The 15884-nt window shown below is 42.4% G+C and overlaps 1 protein-coding gene and 1 long non-coding RNA gene across 5 annotated transcripts; one reads left to right on the top strand and one right to left on the bottom strand.

Moving 5' to 3' along the window:
* Nucleotides 1–469: 469 nt before the first annotated feature.
* LOC128620007 (uncharacterized) lies at nt 470–2296 on the bottom strand. The gene is made up of 4 exons (XR_008388054.1): nt 2156–2296; nt 1343–1392; nt 937–1231; nt 470–573 (listed from the first exon to the last, which is right to left on the bottom strand). It is a non-coding gene; the product is annotated as an uncharacterized LOC128620007 (long non-coding RNA).
* slc35e4 (solute carrier family 35 member E4) lies at nt 1115–15097 on the top strand. Of its 4 annotated transcripts, none has more exons than XM_053644575.1 (3): nt 1115–1253; nt 3378–3985; nt 7033–15097. In XM_053644575.1, exons 2-3 carry the CDS (start codon nt 3397–3399, stop codon nt 8823–8825), a joined length of 2382 nt encoding a protein of 793 aa, XP_053500550.1. In that variant the 5' UTR covers nt 1115–1253; nt 3378–3396; the 3' UTR covers nt 8826–15097. The 4 variants fall into 4 exon arrangements, with proteins under 4 accessions (XP_053500550.1, XP_053500553.1, XP_053500551.1 ...); XM_053644578.1 differs by lacking the exon at nt 1115–1253 and adding an exon at nt 1260–2134; XM_053644576.1 differs by lacking the exon at nt 1115–1253 and adding an exon at nt 1260–2590.
* The last annotated feature ends 787 nt before the right edge of the window (nt 15098–15884 follow it).

Raw genomic sequence — 15884 nt, 5'->3', positions numbered from 1 at the left:
AACCCACTCCGCTGATTGAAGATTTCGTGCTTGATTATTGTTTTTATTATTATTATTAAATATTTTATGGGCATAGAAATGAGTCTAAATAACTTCCCTCTCTTATGTTTTGGACATGACCCTGATAGTTCATTTGAGCTCTGAGCTCTCTGTGCACTTGAAGTCACTACATGCAATGCAATATGAGCTGTGTCAGGAATGCGCTTTGCACCATACAGACAATCAACATGCACGAGTGTAAAGAAGAGACAGTGGCGGCTTGGCGGTTAAGGCTCTGGATTACTTCAATCCCCAGCACTGCCACTGTTGGGCCCTTGAGCAAGGCCCTTAACCTTCGCTGCGCCATATCATGGCTGACCCCAACTTCCTAACAGGCTGGGGTATGCAAAGAAAACAATTTCACTGTGCTCTACTGTAGATGTGACCAATAAAGACTCTATCATTAAATCTAGTGACTTTGTGGACAAACCTTAGTAACTTTCCAAATGTCACCAGTACTGTCCTGCAAGCGTGAGGTCTTGCTTTCCCGCTGCACTCTCACCTCTCTCTACGTCTGCTCTGTTCAGTGCGAGTCTGAGAGCCGGAGATTTAACAAATGTCATGGATAACAAGACGTGCCCTTCGTCCACATTTACATCATTCATATGCGAATGTTTTTAGAATGCAAGAGGAATGGAACGCAGCATGCTTTACATGTAAAACAGTCCATGTTATTACAGCCTAGTTCTCTTGTTCAAATTGTTATAGTGTTCAGGAACATTTTTGATCATTCATGTCCCATACCTGTCCGTTATATAGTTTTATAAAAGTTATCAAAGTTATTCAAAGTAATTTTTAAAAAGTACAAAAGCAAAAAAAACAAAAAAAAAAAACAAAACAACTATCTATCTATCAAAACAGATTATAGATTAGGTTACACATAGATCATCATTATACCTGGTGGAGTGCCACATGATAGGGGAGGCTTGAAGGGCTTTAGTTACAAAAGATCGAGAACCTCTGGCTTAGAGGTAAATCTGGCCTCTTCCGATATGGCGGACACGCCGCCGTGTGGCAGGAGCTAGCAACAGCTGCTGTTTGGAACACACCAGTAATGGCGGCCAAAAGTGCGCAGGTGGACGAACGCTGTAGCTTTATAACACACCACACCACACAGCTGGTCTGACAGTAACAGCGACGGAAGGAGCTCCATGCCTCCATCATCATCCGCGCCGGGAGGACATTCATCAAGCTTTAACAGAGCCACAGACAGGGTAAGGTTATAGAGAAACATGTCGCTGGGCTCCATGAAGTCGTTAGGAGGTTATTATAAGATGCTGGGGCTTTTTAAATGTTTATTTACTGTTTGTTGTTTTTCTCCAATCCGCGCAGTCAGGGTTCGGTGTGTTCACGCTATAAATGTAGACGTAACATTAAACCACAAAGTCTCTCTCTCTCTCACACACACACAACCGTTAGCTGTTTTCATATCATGTAGTTTAAAAAAATATATATGTATATTATATATATATATATATATTAACAGTGTTATGAACGTGTTATTACACTACATTATAATGATATTCATGGTGATGAGGTGCTTTTCCCGTTCCATCATGATAATACCAAGGAAAATAATAGTACATAATTTTTCATGTTATATTTATATTTCAAATCATAAAACTAAGCTTGCTAATTCATAAAATTGTACATTTTTCAACGTTCTTTGTACAATCGATGAGCATATATAAATATATATATATGGACCGGTGTTGTGTTGAGCGCGCGTGCACGAAAAACTCGCCCCCGAAATGCTGCGCTCGTACCCGTCTGTGCGCGTACCGCTGAGGTACTATGGAAAGCCGTAAGGCTCAAAACTAACGACTTTTTTTTTTTTTTTTTTTTAAACGACTTGTGTGTGTAGAATGTTGTATCCGTGAAATATGCCTTTCACTTCTGGAATACATCCTACAGATAGAAGTCATTAAAAATGTTAGTTTTGAGCCGTAAGGCTTTCCATAGTACCTCAGCGGTACGAGCATAGCATCTCGAGGGCGAGTTTTTCGTGCACGTGCGCCTTTTTTTTTTTCGCCGTTTGGGCGGAGGTGGAGTTCGACACAACACCGTCCTGGAAATGGTATAGCCCAGTGTAGGGGTGTGTGAAAGTTTCCTTTACCTGGACTCAAGTTATTGTAGTGTTTACTCGTGACACAATGTAGTATTTGTCATTTTATGAACCCAGGAACATCAGTCTTATTTATGTAGGTGAGACTCACACGCACGAGAAATACAGCAGTAGTTTCTGCGGCTAAGCTACAGGTGGCGTGAATGTGTGCACCCGGCTGTGAATGTCCTAATGCATCAATGTTTTGCGTATTATTTGTTTTGCAAAATGTTAGAGCCTTGTTAATAATAAGAATTAGGGATGCACCGAATGTTCGGCAACCGAAATGAATAATTAATAAGTGAAAAGGACGAATAAATTTGACCGAACAGTGACGTGTTTGATGACGCGACCAAGTAGCCTAGCAACCAGAGTGAGACGCGCGAAGCTTTAATTGCAGCAAACATGTCGGCAGTGTGGAAGCATTTTAAAGTGTCAGAGAAAGATGTAAGAATGGCTTCGGCCAAGAATTTTCATTTCGGTGCATCCCTAATAATAATAATAATAATAATAATAATAATAATAATAATAATGTACATGGGCGGAGACTTCAGAAACAACAGGACGTCCTATAAGCTCCTCCCACCGCCGCAGGTAACGGTTTTCGCGTGTAGTTTTCGAAAACGAACAATTAAAAATGTTGACGTTTCTAAATATATTCTTACCATAAATCGTTCTCTGTGATTCGCTAAGGCCATGTTGTGTGTATTCCGTGAAGGTTCATCCCAGTAATTCCTCTCTTAGGAAATTTACTTCCGGGTTTTAATTATTCGGAATATTTCTGATTGACCAATCGCAGACGAGATCGCTGGACAAAACAAATGTCTGTTGTCGTTCCTGAAACCTGCCCCTTCCTCATGAATAATAATATATTAATCATTATGAAAACACCTGTTGGGAAGGCAGCACGCGGTGCTTTCTGGGTCAGTTTAAGATCTGACTTATCCTCCATCCTTATTGCCTGCAGCTCAGGTTCCCAACCCTGGTCCTGGAGAACCCCCTGTCCTACACATTTTAGTGTTTTCCCTGCTCCCTACTCACCTGATTCAACTAACAGTCCTCCCTGAGTTGAAGTGGGCGTGTCTGAGCACGGAAAACACTGAAATCTAAAGGACGGGGACGGGGTGGGGGTGGGGTGGGGGTGACTCCAGGACCAGGGTTGGGAACCTGTGGTTTGAGGAATGAACGTGCTGTTATTTTCCTTCACAAATTCAAGATGCGTTTGCTCCAACAGAGCTGAAGATGACGCGAACATGATCAACGCCGATGATGGCCCCTCCGAAAGCGAGAAGACCCGGGACGCCGGGCAGAGGAGGACGCGTCCGCCTGAAAACCTGCACCTCCTGTTGGCCGTGGTGGTGTGGCTGGTCACGGGAACCACCATCTCCAGCCTGAACAAATGGATCTTCGTGGTGTACAACTTCAGATACCCGCTCCTCTTGTCGGCTCTGCACATGCTCACGGCCATAGTCGTAGGAGTCATGAATTACTGGTTTGTTCGAAACCAAGGCGTGGCAGAGCAGGATCTGACCTCCAGTGCCAAGTGCAAAGTGTTCCTGCTGAGCCTCACCTTCTGCGCCAGCATCGCCTTCGGAAACGTCGGGCTCAACTATGTGCAGCTGTCCTTCGCGCAGATGATCTACACCACCACGCCGATCTTCACTCTGGCTATTTCGTCTCTGGTGCTCGGCAAACAGCACCACATCCTTAAATACACAGCCATGATGCCCATCTGCCTCGGGGCTTCGTTCAGCATCATGGGCGAGGTGCAGTTTGATCAGATGGGCTGTCTGTTCCTGCTCGCCGCCACCATGCTACGGGCAGTAAAGAGCATCCAGCAGAGTGAGTATGAAAACCTCCATGAGTCAGTGTGAGAAATTTATAGCAACAAGACCTTTAGCGTGTACTCTGTTTTCTATATCGTGATGCGTATCATATTGTAGAAATGTCCTCAGGGATCGTGATATGATATTTTTCCATAAATGATGCATGGATAATCAAAGCTGCATCTGATTGAGCTGTGGTTAGAGATTCGCTTATTTACTAGCGATGCTTTTCTTCAAGAGCGACGAGAGATAAAGTAGCTGGTTATTTAGATGCTCTTATCTGTGATTAAAAAAAAAAAGATTTTGCTCGTTACTTAGCTAGTAATATAATATTACATCTTTAGTGTTTACATTAACTGTCAGAAGTGTTTATGTAAGATGTGGCCGTAGCAAGTATGTACACACACACACACACACACACACACACACACCAGGTATCATCATTACTCATGTCATAACCATATTTACCTCAGCGAGGCTACGTGCCAAAAGGGCTGTTTTGTTTTTTTACCCAGCTGTCAGTGTAAAGTTTCTAAACGAACGTTCTTTCCCGAGAGACGCCGTGTCCAGGAACGGAAGCCGACCGACGTATGAACCTTCTTTTTCCGTGCCCGTGACGTCCCAGACGGCTGTTCGAGCTTGCTGTGGAACCTTTTTGTCAGAGCATAGCACGGACGCCCGCTCTGTACGCGTCCCGTTTTAGACCAGGGGAGCGTAGACGTCCTGCTCAGACACTCGTCTCAGCTCCGTTCGTGTGATCGGATTTATTTTCTTTAACATATATCTCACTACATGCTGAAATTGTCGATTTATTACCGGCGCCGACGCGGAGCTGAGCTCTAGAACACTTGATGGTGTTGTGGTCACATGTGCACATACCGATGAGTCATCGATCTCATGACGGAAACAGACTAAGATAAATAACGTGCATCGTTACGTTGCCCAGCATGCTGGAATAGAACAAGCACCCTCGCAGGAAGTGTAATCTATTTTTATTCAGTATCACAAGGCGCACAGGGGAAAAACGAGTAAATGAAATCGTCCAATCCGCTGCTTGTTGCTATGTGACGTTATAGCCACGCCCACATTTTTCACACGCCGTCTATAAAGTCTCGTTTATGGTCCATGCAGTTCAGTCAGTACTCGAGTATGGTCATGATTATACAATAAACCTGTGTATACCACAGCGCTGTTGGATTCTTGCTTCTGATTGGTCAGAAGCTCAGACAGTAGTGCCGGCTATAATCCGAACCAAACCTTTTTATTAATACGCTTCTTTTTTTTTTTTTTTTCTTGCCAGTACCGTATTGTATTGCGGACGCTCCACGTAAACAGTTTAAAAACCCTTACGATTGTTGATATATATGAAATCATCTGTAAAGAGACGTTTATTTAGGGTTTATTTATGAGTGTTTTCCGGTTTCTCTATAAGACGGGTGTTTACAACTGCTGTAATGCAAGCGATAACCGGAGCGAACGTACATTTTCAATAGCTCTGATTATTTTCCTATAACAGCATTGCTTGAAGCGGTGCTTGAAACTTCATCGAATACACATTACACCGTTTAAACGTCGTTTAGGACGCTTCAGTAGAGTTATGTAATGTGGACAAATCGCTTTCAGCTGGACTTCATTATGTTAAGTGGTGTCCACAGTAGAGTAATTAAACCAGAGTTTTACACACACACACACACACACACACACACACACACACTGACTGATGTACAGAGAGAGAAAGAGAGCGAGAGACCTGGTTTCATTAAACCTTGTGTCACATGATTCTACACTGAGACACATGCACGTCTGAAACACGTTTATTAGCTCACTGCATGTGAGTTTTCCTTTTCCTGAAGCTTCCGTACAGCTGAGTAATCGGGCACAAATGCTCATCTGGGTCGGCGTGTTAGTGTCACGTTTCAGTGGGTTATTTTTGCAGGCTTGTTTACGCCGTGTGCCGTACACCAGGAAGGCACGTGTTCCAGCACACGGCAAATTCACCTGCTAATATGAAGAGATCACTGTGGCGTTTCTGTCTTCATTCCTGTGTCCTCCTTTATATGTGTGTGTATATATAACGTATACAGTGTACTGTGTGGATTATAATTCCCACGACCGTCTTAATGTACGTGGTTTTCATTTCAACCCAGCACTGTCGAATGCTGGCTTTTAGTCAGACGGTGCTGATTCATTTTCCGTATACCAAAGCACAGTTGAATTCTCACATCTGATTGGTCAGAAGATGCGCATTGTTTTTGCATAGGTTCGTATTAATACACTCACTCTAATAAGTTTCCCAAAGTCTTCAGGGCTGAGGGGTTTACGCTTACCCATGACAAGCTATAACGTAAGTGATAACAGGAAGTAACTTACCTCACAGACGAAAATATATTCGACGATGGGGTTTGCATCGATGAGTCAGCAAAAATGGCTCTTCTAGACCTGGCCTACTCAGTGGTAAGCCAAAAATGAGCAAATATTTTTGAGCTGGTAAAAGCAAGAGCCTAACGTACACTATACGGCCAAAAGTATGTGGACACCTGACCATCACACCCTTATGTGGTTCTTCCCCAAACTGTTTCCACAAAGTTGAAAGCACAGAATTGTATAAAATGTCTTTGTATGCTGTAGCTTTATAATTTCCCTTCAGTGCAACTAACAGGCCCCAAACCTGTTCCAGCCTGACTATGCCACTGAGCACAAAGCCAGCTACATGAGGACATGGTTTGCCAAGGCTGGAGTAGAAGAACTCGAGTGTCCCTGACCTCAACCCCACTGAACACCTTTGGGATGAACTGGAACGCCGACTGCACCCCATTCCTCCTCATCCAGTATCAGTTCCTGACCTCGCTAATGCTCTTGTGGCTGAATGATCACAAAGCCCCACAGCCACACTCCAAAATCTGGTGGAAAGCCTTCCCAGAAGATGGAGGTTATCATAACAGTAAAGGGCGAACTAAATCTGGAATGAGATGTTCAAAATTGACATACGATTGTGTCCACATACTTTTAAACCTTTAGAGAATGTGTGTCTTTGTTAACCTTTTGTGTCTTGTACTTTTTCAGGCATTCTGCTCCAGGAGGAGAAGATCAACTCTGTCTTCCTGCTCTACCTGATGGCCCTCCCCAGTTTCTGCATACTGGCCGTGGCAGCTCTGGTCCTGGAGAACTGGGCTGCTCTTCAGTCGCCCCACAACTACGATGGCCATCTGTGGGGCTTCATCATGCTCAGCTGCCTGGGGTCTGTGCTCTATAACCTGGCAAGCAGCTCCGTGATCAGCCTCACGTCCGCTGTCACGCTGCATATCCTGGGCAACCTGAGCATGGTGGGAAACCTGCTGCTCTCCCGGCTGCTCTTCAGCAGCCAGCTTTCTGCGCTGAGCTGCGCCGGGGCTGTGCTCACACTCTCCGGCATGATCATCTACCAGAACTCGGAGATCATCGTCGCATACGTGGATGCCCGCCGTGCACGAGCCTCAAATGGCAAGATCTGCACCAATGAGGCGGAGCCTTATCCTGAATGCACTTACGAAACTTCGTGTCTAGATTCGTCCCAGGAGCCATCTTTAGAACTTTCTTCAGAAATATGCCATTCTACAGAGCCATCTCTAGAAATTTATGATGATTCTGAACCATGGGAAGAACTATACAATGATCTAGAACCACCTCCAGTAATAGAACATGGCCTAGAAGCATCTCCAAAACTGTACATGGACCTTCAAACACCTCCAAAATGGAATCATATCCAAGAACTACATCCAGCACTTGATCATGATTTAGAACCATCTCCAGACCTGTGCCCTGACCTAGAACCATCCTCAGAAGTAGTCCAGGTCCTAGACCCATCTTCAGAACTAGAACATGACCTAGAACCATCTTCAGAACTAGACCGTGACCTAGAACCATCCTTAGAACTAGACCATTGCGTAGAACCATCTTCAGAAATAGGTCATGAGCTAGAGCCATCTTCAGAGTTAGACCATAAGTTAGAACCATCCTCAGAATTAGTCTATGACCTAGAACCTTCCTCAGAACTTGTTCATGACCGAGAACCATCCTCAGAACTAGTCCAGGACCTAGAACCATCCTCAGAGCCAGTTTATGACCTAGAAAAATCCTCAGAACTTGTTCATGACCTAGAACCGTCCTCAGAACTAGTTCATGACCTAGAACCATCTTCAGACCTAGTCCAGGAACTAGAACCATCCTCAGAACTAGTTCATGACCGAGAACCATCCTCAGAACTAGTCCAGGACCTAGAACCATCCTCAGAGCCAGTTTATGACCTAGAAAAATCCTCAGAACTTGTTCATGACCTAGAACCGTCCTCAGAACTAGTTCATGACCTAGAACCATCTTCAGACCTAGTCCAGGAACTAGAACCATTCTCAGAACTTGTTCATGACGTAGAACCATCCTCAGCACTAGTCCATGACCTAGAAACATCCTCAGAACTTGTTCATGACCTAGAACCGGCCTCAGCACTAGTCCATGACCTAGAAACATCCTCAGAACTTGTTCATGACCTAGAACCGTCCTCAAAACTAGTTCATGACCTAGAACCATCCTCAGAACTAGTTCATGACCTAGAACCATCTTCACCACTAGACCATGATCTAAAACCATCTTCAGAACTAGACCATGGCCTATACCCACCTCCAGCACTAGACCATATCCATGACCTTGTCCATGACCTAGGACGTTCATTAGAACTGTATGATGACCCTGAGTCACCTCGAGAATCCGCTCTTGAAGGCTACAGTGACGAAGAACCATCAGCAGACCTAGAACTGTTTCCAGACCTAGCTGTAAAAACTGACAGGAGGACAGAGACGGGGTTCCACGAGAAAATGGACTGAGGGCAGAAAGACAAACTGGAAATCATAAGCTATGGTCCTTCCTTACATGAAGCTCCAAGGAATCTCATCTGGAGGTTCAACTGTTTTTTTTTTCTCGTGAGCTCCTGTGACCCATAGTTACTCCTTTTCCATCAACACGGTGCCGGTGTCGGTTCAGGGAACCTCTTTATGGGATCCGAAGTTTCGGCTCCTTTTTACGAAAACATAGATATAACTCTCGTGGGCCATGAGTTGCTTTTGTTGTTGTCATGACGACAGCATGACCTCCATATTCTTGCTTCTTAATACCACTGGTCCTATTTGGTCAGCTAGGAACTCGGGGTAAAAAAAAAAAAAAAAGCACAGAACGGTTCCATCAGCACCAGTACCAGGTTGGTGGAAAAGAGCTCAATGTGTTTTGACTCCTCACTGTGCCAATACGTTTCAGTTATCTCCAAGCTCACAAAGCTCTGAGACTGTGACTCTTTGTATTACCTCCATTACATACACACCAGTTGGTAAAAAAAAAAAACACTCCTGAGTGAGTGCAGATGATCTTTATCTCCACTGTGAAGCCAAACCCCAGGTGTCTGTGGGATTCTGGGTAACACCGCCATAACGCAAGTCACCTGTGGACTGCTCAAGCACTTTTTTTTTTCTTTTTTTTTTTTCTTTCAGCGGTTACAACTGAAGAAAAGACCGCATTGATGGTTTTGAGGTACTGTTCTTCTCACTCTGCTAGTCTGGAAGGGGCTTTTATAGGCAGCTCTCGTGTGTCAGGCCTTTCTTATTTGAATTTTTTTCCCCTCAAGTACGTTTACATAAACCGCACACTGGCGAGATCGTCTCCGTTTCTGTTTAGTTTACAGTAAGGTGGACTATTAGGGGAAATTGCCAGGCGTCGTTTGTAGGGCGTCTCCGTGAAATAACCTGACATTTCTACCTATATAAATGAAACTGTATAAGCAAAACAACCATGAGTAGGTTTACTCACAGGTGTGTGATTAAACCAATATTTAAAAGTCTTCCACTTACTGCAAAGATATGATTAGTGTATGAAGATTAGCTTCTGAAGCCATGAGGCAAACGTGAAAAAATAACGGAAGTCTGTCTCACCCAGAATTTTTCGATCGCAAACACTTCAAAAGATATCGTAAAGTAGGAAGTCGATCATTTTCCTATGACAGGACGTCCTGAAGGGTTTTATTCTTTTCATACCACAGCATTTTTTTTTTCTCCAGTGATTACAATTATTCATTTATTCAATAACAAGACATCATATTTTTTTTTTTAAACTGTTTATAGATACGTTTCATGTTGTGGAACTTTCGTGGGGCGACTTAGTTCCTGTTAGCATGTGAATATTATACATTATACATCATTATTATTATATTACTATACATTATAGTGGCATAAAAGAGTCGTTCTTTCACTATCGTCTCTTTGTTCTCTGTTTTGAAATTCATAAGACAAGAATAATAATAAAAACGCAGCTTTTTACATTACGGCGAGACAGAAACGTATAAACTCCTCCGTCCTGAGGACTTTCCTGTGGCAGAAAACTTACTGACTATTACCAAACTGACACTGGAGACTCACTATGACCGCTATACAAGTCCCTGCGATTGAGCGGTTACCATAGAAACGATAAAAGCGCTTTAATGTTAACCTGTGATTTTGTCTTGAACAAGCCAGAACTAATGTCAACGAATCAACGCCATCTGACCAATCAGATTCGAGAATTCAACAACATATTATTACATTATAAATTCCAGTTTTCACCTACAGTACAGTTCTACTTGCGGTTGTTGTAAGGCGGGGCTTAGAGGGGCGTGTCCTCGTCAGTGTGCTTTGGTTTAAATGTACACCTGATGTCGATTTGTGGCACGATTTCGAATTTCTCAGTAACGTTACGAACAACCGCACCTCCAACCCTGATTGAACCGATCGATCGTCCAAGATGGCGGCCCCCGTAACGTTAAAGTGTTCTGCGATGCCGTGATTGTGTGTTTTGTTTGTGTGATTAGATGACAGAAAGTCTTCTAAACAACACCAGCAAGTCTGTGTGACATCACTGAAGAACTGGAGGCAGAAATGTACAGAAAAAAGAAAAAAAAAAGAAAAATTGGGGTGACATGGACTTCCATTATATTATCCTCACAGCTTGAGAAACAATGGCCAATGTGTTTCCTCACTATAGAATAGCTGGAACATGTTATATAATCCTCATTATGAGGTTTTATTATTAGACCAGGCCCGTGTCTCTAAGGATGCTCGGATGTCTTTAGCACAGCCGGAATGAACACCAAAACAGACATGACGTCGCGTCCAACCTTCAGAGGTTCTTGTGTTTGTTCTTTATTTATTTATTTTTTTGGTCTATGTCATGTTTTCCTTGGTGTGTGTTACTCAGTATTATTCATGGTGTTGGGATTTTTCCTGCTGTATTTCTTACTGGAAGCAGTGTGCCAGTGGTACGGTCATGCACTCACTGCCGTGCCTATGTCGCCATCTGCTGGACGGAGAGTAGATGTCGTTTTTATTTATTTTTGCGTTTATATTCCATGTACGTAAATTGCACTGGTCATTACGAGGACAATTTTAGCTTGAAGTGGATTTAGAAGTGGGTTTTAGGAGTCAGTAGGTAGAGTTACTTACTCGGTTTGGTAGCAGAGCTCGCAGCTGTCCCAAGGTCGTCTTACAATAAGTAACTGAGCGCAGAATGAACTCTGAGAACCTGAAAATTATATAACGTTAAAGCCACGCTGAATTAGTCTTGTGCCAATCATTTGCTCGAATGGTTGAAGAGGTTCATTCCACTATGGCGTCTGATGATATTTTTCGCAATTTTAGAGCCAACGGACAATTGTCTATGTAAGTATGTATATATACATGCATACGTTAATGCCAATATATTGCTAACACATTTTTATATCTAAACAAAGGAATGTTGGCCAAAATAAAATATACTGTATATCCATCAGAATCTATAAGGATTAAAGATATTCATTGGGGTTTTACATAAAATAAATAATGATGGGAAATCAGTTCAGTTTTATAGCATGATAAAATGTTTATAGTCAGCAGTATCGGTGCGATGCGGAGTAAATTTACAATAATTGATCACTTCCTTCCTATGATGCTTACGTCAGGCTCACTTTCAAACAAATTTCTTCTTAAATGATCTTCTGATTGATGATCTGTTATGTCGTTTATCTACACTCATTATCGTCTGAACACTTGAGCTTACATTAATGCAACCGTAAAGGATCTGGAATCTTTTTAAAAGCTGGAATGTTTTTCATGCTGATAAAGCTAGGTGACGCTCTCAGGAACAGTGGTGTAGTGCTGCAGGAATATATCGCGCTTTGTTATATAACACACATGATGGATAACAGGTTTTGCTTAAAAAAAAAAAAAAAAAAAAAAAGAACGTCCTATAGAAACAAGTGTGCGGTGATGTGGTAGTAACGTCATTTCATCTCATGATTCTTGAAGACTTTTGTAGGATTGAAAAAAAATATTTTTGTGCAGAAATTAGCGCAAAATCGAGCAATAAAAGAATAATTTCCTGCAGATTCAGGCCAAGACGCGCCACGTGACAGCATTCAGACGAAACCCTCTTCGATTCACGTGCGTCGAACGTGAGTACAGCTAAAAGGCCTCGTTTACCAACTAAGATCTCTGCAAAACCATTTCACGCGCTGGCAAATTCGGGTAGAAACAAAACAAAGCACAGAAAAACTCTGCAGATCAAAAATCCTCAGCAAAGTCGAGGGTCTTTGGCCGCAACGATCACAAAAAAAAAAAAAAAAACAAAACCCTCCTGTATGAAGTTTCCTGTACGGACTGAAAAACCTATCGACAAACATAAATAAGCAAATAAAAAAACTTTACTCTTAGTACAAATAGATTCGATCGACGTCAAAAAAAGTTCCGATGGAACTCAGGATACGCTCAGAGAAGAGCGTCGTGTCATCGGTTATCATCGTCATATCACCCAGCCTTAAACTCCAGCACGGCGGAGATAAAGCCGTTCACGGATAAATCCGAAGTGGCTCGAGAAGATCCTTTTAAAAGAATCAGTGCACTGTGTCTGATCACGTTTTGTTAGAGAAAAGAGGAAAACGTAGTGATGCCTGGCAACCGGCAGCTCCTGGCTCTGACTCAGTGTTTACACCTCCTCAGCTGAACGTGTCCATATGGCGGATCCGCTGTGAGTGATTAGTTTGGAGTTAAATACCTCATTATTATTATTATGATCATTATTATTATTCTGTTAAAAGCTCCTTCCGCGTATCATGGCATCAAAACAGCTCGTTGTGCTCACGTGCAAATCAGAGGATTTACAGATAAAGCAGTCGACATATAAAAACGTCATTCTCAGTCACACGGTTATGAATAAAAAAAAAAAGCGTATCGATTAAAAAAGCAATAGAAAAAGCCGTCGACTTGGTTGTCACGTCGTGAGAATCCGTTTCAGTTTTATTCGTCTTTTTTTTTGTTGTTTTTTTTGGTCAGTGGCTTGTCCTCTTCTCAGCAGTTTATTTGTTCTTGTTGAATAGCGTACTGTTGATTCATGTCTCTACTGCTTTATCTGTCCTCCCTCTGATTTGCCCTTTTATACGTTCATTCATGAACAGATTATCGATCGTCATTTGTTTGTTTTTGTTTTTTAGAACGTTAATGACGCTACCGTCGAGTGAATCAGAACTGCGCCGTGTTTAGTGTTTAGAAGAAGAGCACAGTGTGGAATTAGAGAAGGTCAGAGGTGTTGCTGGAAAACGGTTTTCAGTGACTTGGAGCAGAGTTTCTCGATCCAACATGTCCTCTTTTGGCCACACACACACACACACACACACACACACACACACACACACACACACACACACCACTATAAAGGCAGATCTGTATCAGAAGGAATTAAAATAAATAAATAAACGTTAGAAGGCAAACTTCTACCAGGGTTCAAACTTCCAGAACCCTTTTCAGGAACCACAGAGTCCCGGAATATTTTTCAGGAAAAGGGAAGCGTTTCACAACCCTTTTCAGAACTGAATATTGAACTTGAGCTTTTTTTTTTTCTTCCAGTAACTGAAGAGTTCTGGAAGCTTTTTCAGGAATGTAAGAGTTGCAGAACATTTTGCAGGAACTGAAAACTCGCACAACCCCTTTTCAGGAGCTGAATAGGTCTAGAATGTTTTCAGGAATGTAAAAGTTCTGCGAAATTATTTCAGGAACTGCGAGTTCTGCAGCTTTTTTTTTTTTTTTTTTTTTTTTCCTTTCAGGAGCTGAAGAGTTCCAGAACCTTTGTCAGGAACCACATATCAGTACCTGAACAATGTCAGAATCTTTTTCAGGAATGTAAGAGTTGCAGAACATTTTTCAGGAACTGAAGAGACCTAGGAGCCTTTTCAGAAACTGTAGAGTTCCAGAACCTTTTTCAGGAATGTAAGAGTTCTGCAATTGGTTGTCAGTTTTTGTTTTTTTTCAGGAACCAAGTAGTTCTGGAACTTTTTCAGGAATGTAGGAGTTCTGCACCCCACCCCCCACCCCCCCGCAACTGAGAAGTTAGGAACCTTTTTCAGGAACTAAATAGTTCTGGAACATTTTCAGTACCTGAAAACTTTTGGAATCATTTGGAACCTTTTTCAGGAACTGGGAGTTCTGGAACTTTTTTCAGGAACTGAGAGTTCTGGAACTGAGGCGTTTCAGAAACCTTTTCAGGAAAGTAAGAGTTCCAGAACATTGTTTTTTTTCAGGAACTGAAGAGTTCCAGATCCTTTTTCAGGAACTGAAACGTTCAGGCGTCTTCGCCAGACATTGTTCAGGAAATAAATATTTCCAGAACTTTCCTGATCGAGATCTTCACAGTTCCCGGATGAGGTTCTTGCCTTACACAGACAAGGCTGAGCGTGTGGTTATGTCGTTCTTTAGGTTTTTTTTGTTGTTGTTGTTGTTGTTGTTGTTGTTATTGTTGTATAAATATGATGTTAACATACTACAAAACACACTCCAGTCTCTCTGCAAACATTCTGCATCTTGTGAACTTCTTGTTTGATGAAAAAAGTTTTACAATTGATCGATCAGTGAAGTATAGAACGGCAAGCTCCGCCCACATCGAGAAGCTCTTTAGGAGTGACTTTAGGACAAGCGGAGCTGTCTTCTCTGGAAGTGTACAGCTGCTGTGTGTATGTTTCTCCTGTCTCTGTCGATGTAAATAATTTTTTATTCTATTTATGTATTTTACAATCATGGAAAGGCTGACTGAATAAATCTGCTTGTTTAAGGATGCCTCTAGTCTCTTGTCATATTTTGTTCACGTCATTTTCGTTTTTTTTATTCATGGCCTAATAAAAATGAGAAAAACAGTTTAACGGAAATGACCTCACGCGGAACACACAGCCGTCTCTTAATGCTCACGCTTGTCTCTAATCAGCTGAGATGGACAGGTATGAATGAAGACTAACGTTCTTCATCCTTCTTTGTCAAGAATAGCATATGACATGCATCTCGATAATAGTGGTTTAGTCATGTAAAAGCAGCTCAGTTGAGGAGTGAGAGTCCTCACCTCTATTGGGACTGCGCAGGTTCCTAACCCTTTTCCTGAAGAACTCTTAGTCCCTCACGTTTCAATGTTTTCCCCGCTCTAACACAACCGATTGAACTAATCCGCTAATTAACAATCTTGATTAAGATGAATTGAATATGCTAGAGCAGAGAAAACACTCAAACGTGCAGGACCTCCGGCGGATCTCCAGGACTAGGGTTTGAATTAAATGCTTTGTGTTGTATTTACTACATTTTAACACACGATGGCACTAAAGGCACTCTGATCCATAACCAACGCTTTCTACCGCAACATGCTTCGAACTGGACATCGGGTCAAACCAAATTTATTTCTGAACGACTTTCTTTGACCAAAAGTGGTGTACAGAGATAAAGTCGACATTTGAAATCTCTTGAATATATGGTGTATACTCGGTCGGCCATGACGGTGGGAGGACGTGTGTGTGTGTGTTTGAGACTTCTGTCTCCAGAGCTGAAGAGGATGTGTAAACAGCAGCGACCAAGCCAGGC

This window comes from Ictalurus furcatus, chromosome 16, assembly GCF_023375685.1.
Source record: "Ictalurus furcatus strain D&B chromosome 16, Billie_1.0, whole genome shotgun sequence".
In the NCBI taxonomy this organism is placed as follows: Eukaryota; Metazoa; Chordata; class Actinopteri; order Siluriformes; family Ictaluridae; genus Ictalurus; species Ictalurus furcatus.
Note: the sequence above shows the minus strand (reverse complement) of the source record. Positions and strands in the feature narration are given on the sequence as shown.